This window comes from Oncorhynchus nerka, linkage group LG20 (genome assembly GCF_034236695.1).
Source record: "Oncorhynchus nerka isolate Pitt River linkage group LG20, Oner_Uvic_2.0, whole genome shotgun sequence".
In the NCBI taxonomy this organism is placed as follows: Eukaryota; Metazoa; Chordata; class Actinopteri; order Salmoniformes; family Salmonidae; genus Oncorhynchus; species Oncorhynchus nerka.
In genome coordinates, this window is record NC_088415.1 from 87,812,745 (window position 1) to 87,832,763 (window position 20,019).

General features: G+C 41.0%; 1 protein-coding gene across 1 annotated transcript; it reads right to left on the reverse strand.

Moving 5' to 3' along the window:
- Positions 1-556: 556 nt before the first annotated feature.
- LOC115119188 (homeobox protein Mohawk-like) lies at positions 557-19,021 on the reverse strand. Its single transcript, XM_029647947.2, has 6 exons — positions 18,596-19,021; positions 17,573-17,732; positions 16,719-16,872; positions 13,649-13,963; positions 4,665-4,698; positions 557-4,367 (listed from the first exon to the last, which is right to left on the reverse strand). The coding sequence occupies exons 1-6, from the start codon at positions 18,760-18,762 to the stop codon at positions 4,073-4,075; spliced, it is 1,125 nt and encodes a 374-aa protein (XP_029503807.1). The 5' UTR covers positions 18,763-19,021; the 3' UTR covers positions 557-4,072.
- Between the last annotated feature and the right edge of the window lie 998 nt (positions 19,022-20,019).

Below are 20,019 nucleotides of genomic sequence, written 5' to 3' on the forward strand. Positions count from 1 at the left end.
TCTCCTCCTCTTCATCTACACTGATTGAAGTGGATTTGCTTGCTGCATGGCTTGCTGTTTGGGGTTTTAGGCTGGGTTTCTGTACAGCACTTTGAGATATCAGCTGATGTACGAAGGGCTATATAAATACATTTGATTTGATTTAACAAGTGACACCAATAAGGGATCATAGACTGAACAGGTGAAAGCTATGTCATGGAAAGAGCAGTGTTCATAATGTTTTGTCCACTCATTGGATAGATGTGAGAAACTTTCCTGATAAACTTCTACAGATCTAGCTCAACACGCAAGACTTTGAACACACTACTCATGATGTCACCAAAGCATGCGAAAGGGACCAGTGGAAAATGCTACTAAGCTATGTTTTAGGGTATTGTCTCAGAGCCCAATGTATGATTATGTGCGTATGTTCAGTGTCAGGAGAATGTCCCCAAAATGCATCATGATAAGTCCACTCTGTCAGATGGCCAATACAGTGATAAAAAAAGTTTAACGAGCAGATGTATGGTTGTGCAGCCTTAAAACTCATTCTATAAGACCGAGACATAAGTGGTTTCTGAGCAAAATAACAAAAAAAAATCATTTTTAGTGAGGTATAGCCTAGTGGGATAGGATTAGCAAGAGAAGTTGAACACGTTTCACATTTATTTAATCAAATGTATTATTTCAAAAGTATTTCCACTGCTATGTTGTGATAATATTTATACCTAGGATACAAATCCAGTCTTTTAAAAGTGAATATAACAAGTCATTGAGAATTTTTGAGAATTGAGAATTTTTCTTAAATAGTCAATCGTCAAAAACACAGTTCTCATGTAATCAAATATATCTCACGGTTACAATAAAGATATACACACATTGACCCCCCCAATGTCATTTTTTTATCGCTCAGACATTACAATCCGATAGAAATAAGGCAGGAAGTGGTGAATGAATGAGACTTGTTAACCGTGTAGTATACAGTTCCTTCAGAAAGGATTCATACCCCTTTGACTTATTCCACATGTTGTCATGTTACAGCCTGAATTCAAAATATATTAAATCCATTTTTTTCTTCTCTCTCACCCATCTACACACAATAGCCAATAATGCCAAAGTGAAAACATGTTTTTAGAAGTTTTTGAAAATGTAAATAAAGATATCACATTTACATAAGTATTCACACCCCTGAGTCAATCGTTTTTTTAGCAGCACCTTTGGCTACGATTACTGCTTTGAGTCGTCTGGGGTATGTCTGTATCAGCTTTGCGACTTCTGGGGTATGTCTGTATCAACTTTGCACATCTGAATTTGGGGATTTTCCTCCCATTCTTCCTTGGAGATTTTTCTCTAGCTCTGTTAAATTAGATGGGAAGTGTCAGTGAACAGCAATCTTCAAATCTTTCCACAGATTTTCAATGGGATTGAAGTTTGGGCTTTGGCTGGGTCACTCAAGGACTTTCACATTCTTGTTCTGAAGCCATTCCAGCATTGCTTCATTGCTTTGGCTGTATGCTTGCTGTCATTGTCCTGTTGGAACGTAAATCTTCACCCCAGTCTAAGGTCGTTTGCTTCTTTCTTTCTGAAGCAGGTTCTCATCAAGGATTTGCCTTTATTCTTACCAGTCTCCCAAGTCCCTGCCACTGAAAAGCATCCCCATAGAATAATGCTACCACCACCATGCTTCACAGTAGGGATGGTGTTAGACAGGTGATGAGCTGTGCCTGGTTTTCCCAGGCATTTTGCTTTCAGGCCAGAGAATCTTTTGTCTTATGATCTCTGTCTTTCACATGCCTTTTTTTGCAAATTCCAGGCGTGCTGTCATGTGCCTTTTTCTCAATAGTGGCTTCCATCTGGCCACTTTCCCATAAAGCCTAGATTGTTGAAATGTTGTAGAGACTGTTGTCCTTTTGGCAGGTTCTCCCATCTCAGACAAGGAACTCTGTAGTTCTGTCTGAGTGGTCATTGGGTTCTTGATCACCTCCCTGACCAAGGTCCTTCTTGCTTGGTTGTCCAGCCAGCTCTAGGCAGATTCTGGGTTGTTTCATATTTTTTCAATTTCCCAATGATAGACACCACTGTGCTCTTGGAGATTTTCGACATTCTAGAAATTGTTTTATACCCTTCCCCAGATACAGTATATGCCTCATCACAATTCTATCTGGGAGATCTACGGACAGTTCCTTGGACTTCATGATATAGTTTCTGCTTTGACATGCACTGTCAACTGTGAGACCTTATATATACAGGGGTGTTTCTTTCTAAGTCATTTCCAACCAGTTACATTGGCCACAGGTAGACTCCCAAGTTGTAATGAGATCTCAAAGGAAATTGATCAAAGGAAATTGGATGCACCTGAGCTCAATTTGAAGTGTCTTATGTGTCTTAATATTTATGTAAATTAGATTTCTGAGTTTCATTTGTAGACATTTAAAAAAATATATATTTTATCTTTGTCATTATGGGGTATTGTGTGTAGATGGGTGAGAGAAAAAAATAAATATTTAATCCGTTTTGTATTCAGGCTGTAACACAACAAAATGTGGAATAAGTCAATGGGTATGAATACTTTCTGAAGGAACTGTAGGTTATCTGGTAGGTGGAACTGTCCGTCTTGGAAGAAGAAGCCAGAAGCATTCCAAAGAAGCAAGAATCAGGTTGGCACAACATTGTCTCTGCTCCACTTTTCAGCATATTTAAAGTCATGTGGTTACTTGGACGTGCTTCAGTTCGACTGGTGGCTAGCCAAAGTCGGCTAGGCTAACCAAACGAGTGTGCTCGTAAACTCACTGAAGACCTTCGCTTGAAAAATGAGAAAATAGTACTGTTTGGCCATTTTGAGAAGCTGTAGCCAATATACACTTCCTAAAAAGAGTCAGAATGAATCTAAGATACAGTAACTCAAGAAATCGGTCATTGATTTTGCCGTGGAGATCGTAGTCACGTAATTACTAAGATGTTTGGTGCTGTATTTCTCAATGAAAAAATGTGCATGAAAACAAGTCGTCTCTCTCGTTGAATGACAACAAAGACTTTATTAAAGAATCCCTACAGTTGACCAATCATGGAAGAAGGTGCGAAAACTTTGAGTCCTAAACTTCGGTTGGCCTCTATAAAAAAAATGTTTTTTAAATGTGCCCGAAAATCTGAAAAAACACTTACTGGAGTCCAACACAAACAAAAATGTCACAAAATGGCGTATAATGTATATACAAACTCTTCCGAACCTGTTAGTCTGGGAAGCATGCGGACGCCTTTACTCCATACCCAGACCATGAGGTGAGACTACCAAAGGGGGGTTCACCTCATGGTGAAAACTGATGAAAACTGGTCTTTAGTATTGAAAAAATCCTCAGTTCTATTTTTGCTCTGAAATGTGCTACTATATTCTATCATGACTTCGATGCCACATTATTTTACAATACTGCTACAATGCTATTTATCTAATATTTGGAGCGTCAGGTAGCCTAGTGGTTAGAACGTTGGGCCACTAACCGAAAGGTTGCTAGATTGGATCACAGAGTTGACAAGGTAAAAGCAATCTGTCATATTCTACCCTTGAACAAGGCAGTTTACCCACTGTTCCCTGGTAGGCCGTCATTGTAAATAAGAATTTGTTCTTAACTGACATGCCAAGTTAAATAAAGGTTAAATAAAAAAATATTTACATTTACATCAAGGTAGCAATTTGTCCTTTCAGATTCCTCTCACATCAAAATCGAAAATGTTGAAACACTTTGACAGAGTAGGTAACTTTGCAAAGTTGGTCAACACTGTTTTTTACTGCAGTCCCTCTACACTTGTGTTAAGTCTTGAAAATCGCATTTTATTAAATTTTTTACCACAATTTAACATTGTAGGTTGTAATAACGTATAATATAAATTACAGGTTGCCTTTTGTAATTCAAATTGATTCAAGTGACCAGATTGGCCATGGTCCAGACGGTGTAGGTTGAAGATGCCCCTAGACGCTGATCTTGGTTCAGTTTTGCATTTTCCTCGCTAATTATTAAGGATAGGATTGGAGGAGGAGAAGCTGATCCTAGATCTGCGCCTAGAGGGAAATAGTGTCTAGACATTGAGTGATCATTGTCTAGACCACTTTGACAGTCTTTATCTCGGAGATGTGGGAAGACTTCTGGATGATGCAACTGGTGGGGGTGGGCCCTGTGGCGCAGCTGGTGGCGGAGGAGGGCCCTGTGGCGCAGCTGGTGGTGGTGGGCCCTGTGGCGCAGCTGGTGGTGGAGGAGGGCCCTGTGGCACAGCTGGTGGTGGTGGGCCCTGTGGCGCAACTCTGCCCCTGGGCCAAGTTAGACAGAGCCATGGCAGCGTGGATCTCCCTCCACTCTGCCACCTCCCTCCGCTGGCCTCTTTCACTCTTCCCATCACTGCAAAAGACATAAAGGAGAGCCCAGGCGGAGATTTAAAGACTGTATGGTACACTCCCCAGGATGAAATCGTCATACACAACAGGGAGACTTTCTACCTACAGACGACAGAAATGCATCTGCCTAGACTGCCATTATTTGCTCCTCCCAATGTGGGCATGCCAGAAGTGAAAGCCACATTATTACATGTTAATGAATGATTTGAAAAGTGAATATGTCTGCATCCTTGTGCAGCTAGATGTCTTTTACTCACTTTAAAGACATGCAGACGTAGAAGAGATCCATGAACAAACATACCTGTCACATCTAGTTGATGCAAAGTCCATCATGTCTGAAAAACAGAGAGAGACAAAAAAAATACTAAATTAAATGTATTGTGCAGAAAATTATGGAAACTGGAGACGGGAGTTTTCCAGAACCTGTACTTCACATATATGTACAGTGCCTTGCGAAAGTATTCGGCCCCCTTGAACTTTGCGACCTTTTGCCACATTTCAGGCTTCAAACATAAAGATATAAAACTGTATTTTTTTGTGAAGAATCAACAACAAGTGGGACACAATCATGAAGTGGAACGACATTTATTGGATATTTCAAACTTTTTTAACAAATCAAAAACTGAAAAATTGGGCGTGCAAAATTATTCAGCCCCCTTAAGTTAATACTTTGTAGCGCCACCTTTTGCTGTGATTACAGCTGTAAGTCGCTTGGGGTATGTCTCTATCAGTTTTGCACATCGACAGACTGAAATTTTTTCCCATTCCTCCTTGCAAAACAGCTCGAACTCAGTGAGGTTGGATGGAGAGCATTTGTGAACAGCAGTTTTCAGTTCTTTCCACAGATTCTCGATTGGATTCAGGTCTGGACTTTGAGTTGGCCATTCTAACACCTGGATGTTTATTTTTGAACCATTCCACTGTAGATTTTGCTATATGTTTTGGATCATTGTCTTGTTGGAAGACAAATCTCCGTCCCAGTCTCAGGTCTTTTGCAGACTCCATCAGGTTTTCTTCCAGAATGGTCCTGTATTTGGCTCCATCCATCTTCCCATCAATTTTAACCATCTTCCCTGTCCCTGCTGAAGAAAAGCAGGCCCAAACCATGATGCTGCCACCACCATGTTTGACAGTGGGGATGGTGTGTTCAGGGTGATGAGCTGTGTTGCTTTTACGCCAAACATAACGTTTTGCATTGTTGCCAAAAAGTTGAATTTTGGTTTCATCTGACCAGAGCACCTTCTTCTACATGTTTGGTGTGTCTCCCAGGTGGCTTCTGGCAAACTTTAAACGACACTTTTTATGGACATCTTTAAGAAATGGCTTTCTTCTTGCCACTCTTCCATAAAGGCCAGATATGTGCAATATACGACTGATTGTTGTCCTATGGACAGAGTCTCCCACATCAGCTGTAGATCTCTGCAGTTCATCCAGAGTGATCATGGGCCTCTTGGCTGCATCTCTGATCAGTCTTCTCCTTGTATGAGTTGAAAGTTTAGAGGGACGGCCAGGTCTTGGTAGATTTGCAGTGGTCTGATACTCCTTCCATTTCAATATTATCGCTTGCACAGTGCTCCTTGGGATGTTTAAAGCTTGGGAAATCTTTTTGTATCCAAATCCGGCTTTAAACTTCTTCACAACAGTATCTCGGACCTGCCTGGTGTGTTCCTTGTTCTTCATGATGCTCTCTGCGCTTTTAACGGACCTCTGAGACTATCACAGTGCAGGTGCATTTATACGGAGACTTGATTACACACAGGTGGATTGTATTTATCATCATTAGTCATTTAGGTCAACATTGGATCATTCAGAGATCCTCACTGAACTTCTGGAGAGAGTTTGCTGCACTGAAAGTAAAGGGGCTGAATAATTTTGCACGCCCAATTTTTCAGTTTTTGATTTGTTAAAAAAGTTTGAAATATCCAATAAATGTCGTTCCACTTCCTGATTGTGTCCCACTTGTTGTTGATTCTTCACAAAAAATACAGTTTTATATCTTTATGTTTGAAGCCTGAAATGTGGCAAAAGGTCGCAAAGTTCAAGGGGGCCGAATACTTTCGCAAGGCACTGTATTTTCATATCTGTGTGACTGTCTACGTTGTGTTTTCCAATATTTACGTGTGTGTGTGTGTGTTTTTTGTATGCAGTACAGTATTTGCGTGTGTGTGCGTGTGTGTGCGCATTACAGTATTTGCATGTGTGTGTGTGTGTGTGTGTGTGTTTGCTTTACACTATTTGCATGTGTGTGTGTGAACTTTAACTGCCCCAGAGGGCCTTAACTCACTGAAGTACTCTAGTCTAGCTGCTCTTAGGCACTCCGGCCAAAACAAATGCAATTATGTTTCTCCTCTGCCTTTGAGATGGAAAAATCCGATATCTGTGCGGTGTCATGAACACAGACGCTGTGTTTCCAGGTCTCCAGAGTTCGTTTGACTGTTATTTGGCTTTTTTATTTGTATTCCTTCCTCTGCCTTTGTTTCAACTGCAGTACATCCAAGATCATAGGAATGTGCATTAGAGTATTGTGTGAATAAGCGACATGTAATACTCCCTCTATGGATCTTTAGTGGCAGTGTCTCTCCTTCTGAGTGTGTTTGGTTCCTGTCATGCCCTAAACTGATTCAATCACCTTAAGTCAGTGTATTGATGGCTATCTCACCTTGGGTTCTTTGGATTTGAAGTGCTTTTGGAACGGTGTCATTGAACAGATGGAACGGTGTCGTTGAACAGATGGAACGGTGTCGTTGAACAGATGGAACGGTGTCGTTGAACAGATGGAACGGTGTCGTTGAACAGAGAACAGTGTCGTTGAACAGAGAACGGTGTCGTTGAACAGAGAACAGTGTCGTTGAACAGAGAACAGTGTCGTTGAACAGAGAACGGTGTCGTTGAACAGAGAACAGTGTCGTTGAACAGATGGAACGGTGTCGTTGAACATATGGAACGGTGTCGTTGAACAGAGAACAGTGTCGTTGAACAGAGAACGGTGTCGTTGAACAGATGGAACGGTGTCGTTGAACAGATGGAACGGTGTCGTTGAACAGATGGAACAGTGTCGTTGAACAGAAAACGGTGTCGTTGAACAGAGAACGGTGTCGTTGAACCGATGGAACGGTGTCGTTGAACAGATGGAACAGTGTCGTTGAACCGATGGAACGGTGTCGTTGAACAGATGGAACAGTGTCGTTGAACAGAGAACGGTGTCGTTGAACAGAGAACGGTGTCGTTGAACAGATGGAACGGTGTCGTTGAACAGATGGAACGGTGTCGTTGAACAGATGGAACAGTGTCATTGAACAGAGAACAGTGTCGTTGAACAGAGAACGGTGTCGTTGAACAGATGGAAAGGTGTTGTTGAACAGATGGAACGGTGTCGTTGAACAGATGGAACGGTGTCGTTGAACAGAGAACAGTGTCGTTAAACAGAGAACAGTGTCGTTGAACAGAGAACGGTGTCGTTGAACCGATGGAACGGTGTCGTTGAACAGATGGAACGGTGTCGTTGAACAGATGGAACGGTGTCGTTGAACAGAGAACGGTGTCGTTGAACAGAGAACGGTGTCGTTGAACAGATGGAACGGTGTCGTTGAACAGATGGAACGGTGTCGTTGAACAGAGAACGGTGTCGTTGAACAGATGGAACGGTGTCGTTGAACAGAGAACAGTGTCGTTGAACAGAGAACGGTGTCGTTGAACCGATGGAACGGTGTCGTTGAACAGATGGAACAGTGTCGTTGAACAGAGAACGGTGTCGTTGAACAGAGAACGGTGTCGTTGAACAGATGGAACGGTGTCGTTGAACAGATGGAACAGTGTCGTTGAACAGAGAACGGTGTCGTTGAACAGAGAACGGTGTCGTTGAACCGATGGAACGGTGTCGTTGAACAGATGGAACGGTGTCGTTGAACAGATGGAACGGTGTCGTTGAACCGATGGAACGGTGTCGTTGAACAGATGGAACGGTGTCGTTGAACAGAGAACGGTGTCGTTGAACAGATGGAACAGTGTCGTTGAACAGAGAACGGTGTCGTTGAACAGATGGAACGGTGTCGTTGAACAGAGAACGGTGTCGTTGAACAGATGGAACGGTGTCGTTGAACAGATGGAACGGTGTCGTTGAACAGAGAACGGTGTCGTTGAACAGATGGAACAGTGTCGTTGAAAAGATGGAACAGTGTCGTTGCCAGGGGTGTATTCATTACGGAAACTTTTACAGTTTAAAAACCAAACGGAAGCAAACAGAGCAAAACAAGAGTTTCTGTTGGACAAATTCAGGTACATAGATCACTTCCGTTTTGCAACAGAATTGGTGTAATGAATACGTTCCAGGTTGAAACTTAAATCTTACGGAAAATATGAGCTCAAATGTTGGATTTTCAATCTACCAAACACACTTTGTGTACTGTTTGGGTGTTATCATACATTTTGATGATATAGTTTATAAATGCGTAAGAATTAGTGTGTAATTTGCATGTTTGCACACACATTTTTCATGTGAACACAGCAGAACGGGCTCTCTGTTATGTTGAGTCGAGTCAGGCGGGTCAAGAGCCATGTTTCTTCAGGGAGCTATGAGCAAGAAAATTAGAGGCCAATTGCGAGCACACAAAATGCCGCTTTCAAAACGCACTGCCTGAAACATCTCAGACTCCGATTTCTATAGCAAGGTCCGGGCCAAAATCAACTACAGCTAGATAATAAATCGTCTGGCCTCTTTCACATTTTGCTACTGAATGTCTCTAATCTTTTTTGGTGGTTCTGACATTTCATTTTACCAAGGAAAATAGTAATTATTCTGGAAAACTCAGCACTAAATCAAAATGTACATGTACAGTTGAAGTTGGAAGTTTACATACACTTAGGTTGGAGTCTTGAAAACTCATTTTTCAATCACTCCACAAATGTCTTGTTAACAAACTATAGTTTTGGGAAGTTGGTTAGGACACAAGGCATTTTTTCAACAATTGTTTACAGACAGATTATTTCAATTATAATTCACTGTATCACAATTCCAGTGGATCAGAAGTTTACATACACTAAGTTGACTGTGCCTTTAAACAGCTTGGAAAATTCCAGAAAATGATGTCATGGCTTTAGAAGCTTCTGATAGGCTAATTGACATCATTTGAGTCAATTGGAGGTGTTCTATGTGTACCTGTGGATGTATTTCAAGTCCTACCTTAAGACTCAGTGCCTCTTTGCTTGACATCAAGGGAAAATCTAAAGAAATCAGCCAAGACCTCAGAAACAAATTGTAGACATGTACAAGTCTCGTTCATCAAATGCCTGAATGTACCACGTTCCTCTGTACAAACAATAGCACACAAGTATAAACACCATGGGACCACACAGCCATCATACCGCCAAGGAAGGAGAGGTGTTCTGTCTCCTAGAGATGAACGTACTTCGGTGCAAAAAGTGGAAATCAATCCCAGAACAACAGCAAAGGACCTTGTGAAGATGCTGGAGGAAACTGGTATAAAAGTATCTATATCTACAGTAAAACGAGTCCTATATCGACATAACCTAAAAGGCCATTCAGCAAGGAAGAAGCCACTGTTTCAAAACCGTCATCAAAAAGCCAGACTACGGTTTGTAACTGCACATGGGGACAAATATCGTACTTTTTGGAGAAATGTCCTCTGGCCTGATGAAACAAGAATAGAACTGTTTGGCCGTAATGACCATCGTTATGTTTGGAGGAAAAAGTGGGAGGCTTGCATGCCGAAGAACATCCTCCCAACCGTGAAGCATGGGGGTGGCAGCATCATGTCATGGGGGTGCTTTGCTGCAGGAGGGACTGGTGCACTTCACAAAATAGATGGCATCATAAGGTAGGAAAATTATGTGGATATATTGAAGCAACATCTCAAGATGTCAGTCAGAAAGTTAAAGCTTCGTCACAAATGGGTCTTCCAAATGGACAATGACCCCAAGCATAATTCCAAAGTTGTGGCAAAATGGTTTAAGGACAACAAAGTCAAGGTATTTGAGTGGCCATCACAAAGCCCTGACCTCCATCCTATAGAACATTTGTGGGCAGAACTGTTCAAGCGTGTGTGAGCAAGGAGGCCTAGAAACCTGACTCAGTTACACCAGCTCTGTCAGGAGGAAAGGGCCAAAATTCACCCAATTTATTGTGGGAAGCTTGTGGAAGGCTTTCCGAAATGTTTGACCCAAGTTAAACAATTTAAAGGCAATGCTACCAAATACTAATTGAGTGTATGTAAACTTCTGACCCACTGGGAATGTGATGAAAGAAAGAAAAGCTGAAATAAATCACTCTCTACTATTATTCTGACATTTCACATTCTTAAAATAAAGTGGTGATCCTCACTGGCCTAAGACAGGGCATTTTTACTATGATTAACTGTCAGGAATTGTGAAAAACTGAGTTTAAATGTATTTGGCTAAGGTGTATCTAAACTTCCGACTTCAACTGTAAATCATTATGGGCAAATTGAACTGTGCTTTTTTTTGTCTCTGCGCTCTTTATATTTTACAATAATTCTAGTTTAGTTTTCCTGATTGAATTTTTTTTTTACAAGACCTGTAAAAAGCATGTTAGTTCCTCTCAGACCAATTCTGATCTGGGAAACTGACTACAACAAATACAAAATACCTTGGCTGACTCTGAAAATAAAATGTAAATTCTGGTCATAGAAGTCCACTTAGTTCATGAACTCCTAAAGTCTTTTGCACAATCCTGGTCTTCAAGGGGATGCAGGAGCTGCTAGTTTTCACATCCCCTCAAAAGTTAGTCAGACATTGATTGGCAGTGGGGATAGACAAATCATCTGGTTCTAAAAATCAGTTGCAGATTGAGAGACATGGAAACCAAGCCACCAAGATTTAGAACTTTTTGGACAAAAGTTAATTTCCTGCAATTCTACTCATTTTGACATGGAGCGTAGAGAAAAGGTTTATCTTTTAAAGCAAGTTTGCTGCAATTCTACTCATTTTACCATGTGGCAGAAAGAAAGATGAGCAGTTTTACTAATTTCCTGCAATTCTATATATTTTCCTATAGAGTGGAGGCAAATGTTTGCAGTTTTTAATATGATAACTGACAATCAATGGGCCCCACCTTGGTTGGTAATTCGACCATGTTTACTACAAGTTTAGATAACTTGCTAATCTAAAATGTTTTTGCTGATATGGGCTAATTGAGTGACTGCTGATGCACAACCACATTTCTAAATTGAACCTGGTGTATTCTATTATTCTAACACCTCAACAGTAAGTTGAGACCCCGACTGAGTTCCTATTTGTTTTTACAATATTCTATTTACAGTACCAGTCAAAAGTTTGGACGCACCTACTCATTTCTTTATTTTGACTATTTTGTAGTGCAAATAAAGCGTGTTTGATGACCTGCCGTCATTTTGGACAACCCAGAAACAGCACTAATTAGCATAGGCATATTGACTAGTTTACTGTTTCCACTCCCACGCCAAGCAGCCCCTAAATACTCCAGGGACACAAACAGTTACAGTGTGCCTGTGACATCTGAAATCTTTCAAGTTTTCTGAATTTTATATTTTCTTTTGGAAGCCTACCCTAAAACTAAGTATTTTGTGACTTAATTAAGTAAAAACTTCCTGTGATATAAACTGTTATGTTTTTATTGAACAATTTAAGTCACAATTCTGAGATAAACAATTAGAAACTATACTGTCAACTCTGAGTGTGAATACAGTGGTTCCAACTTCCATGGAGAATTCTGTGGTGATTTAGTGACAGGGACCAAGCAGAAACACTCTGAAACGGCATCTGTACCAGAAACTTAGGCAAAAGTCCTCACGTCTCACCTTGGGGACAATAAAATATCAGATATTCTGTAATTGACCCTGTAATTGACTACGCATTCTAGAATATGGATAATGGAATTCACTGATCTGGATTTTTAAAGTAAGGGATTTAAATGTCAGCATAAATTCCTATTAGCTGTTGCTTTGGTTCCAGGACCTTTTGTGGAGTTTAGAGTTGTCTACCTGATTAAGGGCAGTTCTCCTAACTTCAGGTGAACCTGATTAAGGGCAGTTCTCCTAACTTCAGGTCAACCTGATTAAGGGCAGTTCTCCTAACTTCAGGTCAACCTGATTAAGGGCAGTTCTCCTAACTTCAGGTCAACCTGATTAAGGGCAGTTCTCCTAACTTCAGGTCAACCTGATTTTAAGGGCAGTTCTCCTAACTTCAGTCAACCTGATTTTAAGGGAAGTTCTCCTAACTTCAGGTCAACCTGATTAAGGGCAGTTCTCATAACTTCAGGTCAACCTGATTAAGGGCAGTTCTCCTAACTTCAAGTTTTTTGTTTATTTTTAATTTGTATTTCACCTTTATTTAACCAGGAAGGCTAGTTGAGAACAAGTTCTCATTTACAACTGCGACCTGGCCAAGATAAAGCATAGCAGTGTGAACAGACAACAACACAGAGTTACACATGGAGTAAACAATAAACAAGTCAATGACACAGTAGAAGTCAACCTAAATAAAGGCAGTTCTCTTAACTTCAGGTCCTGAAGGGCACACAGGTGTTAAAACAGGTGCCTATTTGTGTCTTGTTAAAGCTTTCAACATTGACAGATAAGACCAACTCAAGGAACAGAAGTTTGGCCAACCTAAAATGGCAAACGTTAACCCGACAAGCATTTCGCTTTGCAAATCTGTGCACCCAACTAATAAACTTGATTAGAAGTAAACTAGTTGGTTAGTGTTATGCCAAGCAAGTGAACCCACGACTTTGTCCAGTCGATATAAACATACAGTGGCATGAAAAAGTATGTGAAACCTTTGGAATGACCTGGATTTCTGCATAAATTGGTCATAAAATTTGATCTGATCTTAATCTAAGTCACAACAATAGACAAACACCGTGTGCTTAAACTAATAACACACAAATTGTTGTATTTTTCTTGTCTACATTGAATACATAATTTAAACAAACATTCACAGTGTAGGTTAGAAAAAGTATGTGAACCCCTATGCTAATGACTTCTCCAAAAGGTAATTGGAGTCAGGAGTCAGCTAACCTGGAGTTCAATCAATGAGACGAGATTGGAGATGCTGGTTAGAGGTGCCCTGCCCTCAAATGTTATGACCAATTTATGCAGAAACCCAGGTATTTCCAAAGGGTTCACATACTTTTTCTTGCCACTGTACATTAGCTGGTATGTCTGCGTATGCCGTGTCTTAGGTCGTGCTTATGGCAGTGTTTTGTAGACTTTATGGTTGGAGTTTTCAAGTAAAGTGTCACAATATAATGAGGAATGTGTGATCTCTTACACATAGGGTAGACAAAGCGTGTCTCTGCCTCGGAGGAAGAGGGCGAGACAAGGTCATCGTCACACTCGTTGGAGCTGAACGACCCTGAGTGGTTCCTGCGGCGGGACTTTGTGACGTCATCAGTGGTCGCCATTACGTGTCGTAGGGTGTCGTTAAGGTACCGTTTCAGCAAGCTGCTCTTGTACTTGGGCGGTGGAGAGATGTAGTCGTCACCGTAGGCGGGATCAGTCCTTTTCTCCTGTTTGATGACACTCTTGAGGGAGGGCCTGGAGATCTCTGATTGATTTGCTGGAGTTTGTAAGGGACATTCGTCATCTGCAACATGGGGGTAAACAAAAAAACATTGGCCTCCATCAATTGGTCTCCAAAAGAGCCTGAATATCTTTCTTTTTTTGGGGGGAAATCAGGTTTAATATTGTAGATAGATTGTAGATTCCATCAACGTAATTGTAGATTCCATCAACGTAATTGTCTGCATTATTTTCAATTCCCTTATATATTTTTATGTAAATATATACACACATAAACACACATATATATATATATATATATATATGAACTTGACATCTGTGTGTATATATATATATATATATATATATATATATATATATATATATATATATATATATACACACAGATGTCAAGTTCCTCGGCGTACACATCACTGAAAAACTGAAATATTCCACCCACACAGACAGTGTGGTAAAGAAGGCACAATTTGGCTTGGCACCTAAAACCCTCACAAACATTTACTGATGCACAATTGAGAGCATCCTGTCGGGCTGTATCACCGCCGGGTACAGCAACTGCACCGCCCACAACCACAGGGCTCTCCAGAGGGTGGTGTGGTCTGCCCAACGCATCCCCGGGGGCAATCTACCTGCCCTCCAGGACACCTACAGCACCCAATGTCACGGGAAATCCAAAAAGATCATCAAGGACAACAATTCCCGAGCCACTGCCTGTTCACCCCGCTATCATCCAGAAGGCGAGGTCAGTACAGGTGCATCAAAGCTGGGACCGAGATACTGAAAAGCAACTTCTATCTCAAGGCCATCAGACTGTTAAATAGCCATCACTAGCACATTAGAGGCTGCTGCCCTATATACATAGACTTGAAATCACTGGCCACTTTAATAATGGAACACTAGTCACTTTAATAATGTTTACATATCTTGCATTCCTCATCTTAAATGTATATACTGTATTCTATCCTATTCAACTGTATCTTAGTCTATGCCGCTCTGACATTGCTTGCCCAATATTTATATATTCTTAATTACATTCCTTTACTTTAGATTTGTGTGTATTGTTGTAAAATGGTTAGATATTACTTGTTAGATATTACTGCACTGTTAGAGCTAGAAACACAAGCTTTTCGCTACACCTGCAATAACATCTGCTAAACACATTTATGTGACAAATATGATTTGATTTGATATTTTTTAAAATATATTTTCGTTTATTATTTTCCCCATGGTTTTTTTGTGAGTGATTGTTTATTGTATTTTCGGTCTGTCATGTTGTGCGTGTATTTGTTACTTTGTATATTTGACATTTTGAGTAAAAGTATGTTGATTACTCATAGGACATAGTACCCATTACACCCACTCTTCAGCTCCACTCAACCCCTCTCATCGATCCACTCAACCCCTCTCATCGATCCACTCAACCCCTCTCATCTCTCCACTCAACCCCTCTCATCGATCCACTCAACCCCTCTCATCGACCCACTCAACCCCTCTCATCGATCCACTCAACCCCTCTCATCGATCCACTCAACCCCTCTCATCGATCCACTCAACCCCTCTCATCGATCCACTCAACCCCTCTCATCGACCCACTCAACCCCTCTCATCGATCCACTCAACCCCTCTCATCGACCCACTCAACCCCTCTCATCGATCCACTCAACCCCTCTCATCGCTCCACTCAACCCCTCTCATCGCTCCACTCAACCCCTCTCATCGACCCACTCAACCCCTCTCATCGATCCACTCAACCCCTCTCATCGACCCACTCATCCCCTCTCATCGACCCATTCAACCCCTCTCATCGATCCACTCAACCCCTCTCATCGCTCCACTCAACCCCTGTCATCGACCCACTCAACCCCTCTCATCGACACACTCAACCCCTCTCATCGCTCCACTCAACCCCTGTCATCGACCCACTCAACCCCTCTCATCGACACACTCAACCCCTCTCATCGACCCCCCCAACACCATCCAGTTTTTATTTTGATTTGCCACATATTTTTCAACTGTGCTGTGAAAGTTCTGAACCTTTTTATTCTCATAGTTTACAAATTGTAAATTAAAGATAATTATTTGTGCTAAAGGTATTATTATATTATTGATCGACTGACTATGACTTTTCAATTGGTACATTGAAAAATCTCTTCCCAACTATTTTGCTATCTATATGGCACAGCTGTCAATTTTTTGGTCCTTAAATTAAACTGGTATACTTTTTTATTTATCACAATTTTCTTTAACCAATTTCGGCCTTTAAAACCAGGGCCGACAGACAAGTTCCTTACTTTTCCCACCTTCTTACTTGCCTCTTCCATTTTTGCGGTCTCACGTTACTTTTTAAGTTTACTCTCTGCGGACACAAAGAAACTCTGGTCTTTATTTATTTTAGTTTGTACCTTATCTTTAACTCTGCATTGTTGGAAAAGGACCCGTGACATAAGCATTTCACTGTTAGTCTACAGCTGTTGTCTACGAAGCATGTGACAAATAACATTTTATTTGTTGAAAGGTAATCAACTCTATTACTTATTAACAAAATTACTCAGAGACAGTTGTTTTTGTATAACAGTATTGGCCAGTGTTAATTGTCAACTTTTTACAGAGTTACAGAAACTCTTTAAAAGTGTTAAATCCCCAACACTTTCTTAAGTAAAACATTAACTCTGTGTGGTACGGGACATTAGTTTATGAGTGTTACAATGAACAATTTTAGAGTTGATTTCACACTTGCAGTGTTGATATGTGTAACGCATATTTGTTGGAACTACATCCCCAGCTCTAATCTCGCTTAGTCTACCGGCAGCCCCTCTTACCCTCAGAGTTGGTGTCATCACTGCTGACACTAAGTCTCTCAGCGTTGCCCTGAACGTATTTGTTGTAGAGTTTGATACGTAGAGCCCAACTCAGGTCTGGCTGTCTCACTGTATTCTTCAGCCTCCGCCGGGCATTGGCAAACCAGTTTGAGACCTGCAGCATAAAGAGAAAGAGGAATTCAGGAACTTCAACTTGTCAACAAATATGTTTTTCACTGACTGGTTTCTACTTCTACTTCCATGGTTCATCCACATGATCCATGAATGACTAACATACCTCAGTTCCCCTGTACTAAAGTAACGTCTCAGTTCCCCTGTACTAAAGTCACGTCTCAGTTCCCCTGTACTAAAGTCACGTCTCAGTTCCCCTGTACTAAAGTCACGTCTCAGTTCCCCTGTACTAAAGTCACGTCTCAGTTCCCCTGTACTAAAGTCACGTCTCAGTTCCCCTGTACTAAAGTCACGTCTCAGTTCCCCTGTACTAAAGTCACGTCTCAGTTCCCCTGTACTAAAGTAACGTCTCAGTTCCCCTGTACTAAAGTCACGTTTCAGTTCCCCTGTACTAAAGTCACTTCTCAGTTCCCCTGTACTAAAGTAACGTCTCAGTTCCCCTGTACTAAAGTCATGTTTCAGTTCCCCTGTACTAAAGTCACTTCTCAGTTCCCCTGTACTAAAGTCACGTCTCAGTTCCCCTGTACTAAAGTCACGTCTCAGTTCCCCTGTACTAAAGTCACGTCTCAGTTCCCCTGTACTAAAGTAACGTCTCAGTTCCCCTGTACTAAAGTCACGTTTCAGTTCCCCTGTACTAAAGTCACGTCTCAGTTCCCCTGTACTAAAGTCACGTCTCTGCTCACCTGTACTAAAGTCATGTGGGACCCCAGGGCGAGCAGGGTCTTCTCTGTCTTGGTGGGGTAGGGGTTGTCCCTGTGTTGGTACAGCCACTGCTTCAGCGGCCTCGCCATGTCCTGAAGTGCCTGCCGCTTGTAGCGAACTTTGATCCCACCCAGACTAGCCCTGTGTTGAGGTGATATATGATATAAAAATTGATCATTCTCTGACGGGAGATGAGTTGTCATCATGTCATAGTTATTGCAAGGATAGGGTTGCTATACCTGATAGTTCAGGGACGGACTAGGACCAGAATACAACCTGGGCATTATTTACACTGGCAACAAACCAAAAAATCTCCATACAGGTCTCCACACCGGCCCGTTTTTTTTCTTGAGGCCCACATTATTAGCCAAATAATGATTGTTTTGTACAAAACCCCCAATGTTCTGTAGACAGGCAAACTGGGCAAAAAAATGACCAGCCCATCTGGCATCAACATGATAGAAATCCTTAAATAGTATTTTATACCAATCAAATCATAATGAGCAACTTTTACTGTAATACAGTCATCGTTAATGTTTTCACTTTCAGTAATAAATCATGCCTAACTATGTATTGTTGGTTACATGATCCATAGGTGTCACTGTTGGGCTGTGGAAGCTACCGAAAGTTGGCTCTCAGTGATGGGAATATGTGGGTCAGGTTCCTTAATAATTAAAGAAGTGTTCTTGTTCTGCAGATATAACCTGGTTCTCCCAATCAATTCAAACGTTTGATCATGGTATCTATTTCCCCTCAATCTGAATAAGTAATGTTATTATATATCTATCTCAATTTTATTTTACATATATTTTTGCAGCATTACATATTACAAACAATTTTATATATATTTAATAAAATATCAACACTGTCTTTTGTATTAAAAAAAATACAAATATAGGACTGCAATGAAGATTTTTGAAAATGCATCTCATCAATGTGGGTTTTACTTTTACCTTTAGTAAGTTGTGCTGTATTTGACAAAAAATAAGAGAAAATGTGCTTACCCGTACCTCCTGTCTACAACAAGGTTGTCTTCTATTGCATCTTGGCACAGTAAGTCTATATGCTGTTCATCTGTTACCAGACAGTCCACATTGCATCTCTCCTCCTCACTCCTGTGTTCCTCCAAAATCTTGTATTGATTTGACCTCTTGACAACTATCTTGTTCATCTTTCGAGTTGCTCGATTTATCCAAACAACATCAGGCGCAACTGCAGAAGTTCAAATGCGAATAGATGCAGTAACTTCCCATCCACACTGTGATGTATGTGAGCAGAGGAAGTAACCCAAAGTCTCGGTGCGCTCAGAACTTAAGCCAATCGAGCCAAACGACAGCCCATCTGGAGGAGCCCGTTGCAACTAGCCCTTTAGGAATCAGTCACTGATGCCAGTCTTGACTTTACCAATGAGAGGGTGTTGTCTGTAGAGTGGAGGATGGATGAACATGTGGAAGCTGCTTAGGCTTCTTTGGGGAATTCAAGTAACCTGCTTTCTTGCGTCTAACTGGCTGTCTCTTTTCAGCATCCAATTACAAGTCAATAGATCTCTCTGCTCGGTGGAGGGAGCTGCTCATTTTATTCCAGTAGTACCAAGGCTAGTGATGAATACCATGTAACAAGAGCTGTATTCTAGTAGTACCAAGGCTAGTGATGAATACCATGTAACAAGAGCTGTATTCCAGTAGTACCAAGACTAGAGATGAATACCATGTAACAAGAGCTGTATTCTAGTAGTACCAAGGCTAGTGATGAATACCATGTAACAAGAGCTGTATTCCAGTAGTACCAAGGCTAGTGATGAATACCATGTAACAAGAGCTGTATTCCAGTAGTACCAAGGCTAGTGATGAATACCATGTAACAAGAGCTGTATTCCAGTAGTACCAAGACTAGAGATGAATACCATGTAACAAGAGCTGTATTCCAGTAGTACCAAGACTAGAGATGAATACCATGTAACAAGAGCTGTATTCCAGTAGTACCAAGGCTAGTGATGAATACCATGTAACAAGAGCTGTATTCTAGTAGTACCAAGATTAGAGATGAATACCATGTAACAAGAGCTGTATTCCAGTAGTACCAAGACTAGAGATGAATACCATGTAACAAGAGCAGTATTCTACTAGTACCAAGACTAGAGACGAATACCATGTAACAAGAGCTGTATTGTGATGGGGACCGTGACGAGGATCAGCACATTTTAGGCACTTCACTCTTGAGCTTTTTATTTACGTTTGTAAGAGATCCCAATGTTCTGATGCTTTAGTTGTCTGACACATGCACCCAATATATATTTATAAATATTTATATATAATTATATTTATATATATATATATATATATTGCTGCATTCAAATATGGCCGCACTGTACCTATAGATGCACGTTAGAGCTAATGCTAAAAATACATTCTCATAAACCATAAGTCCG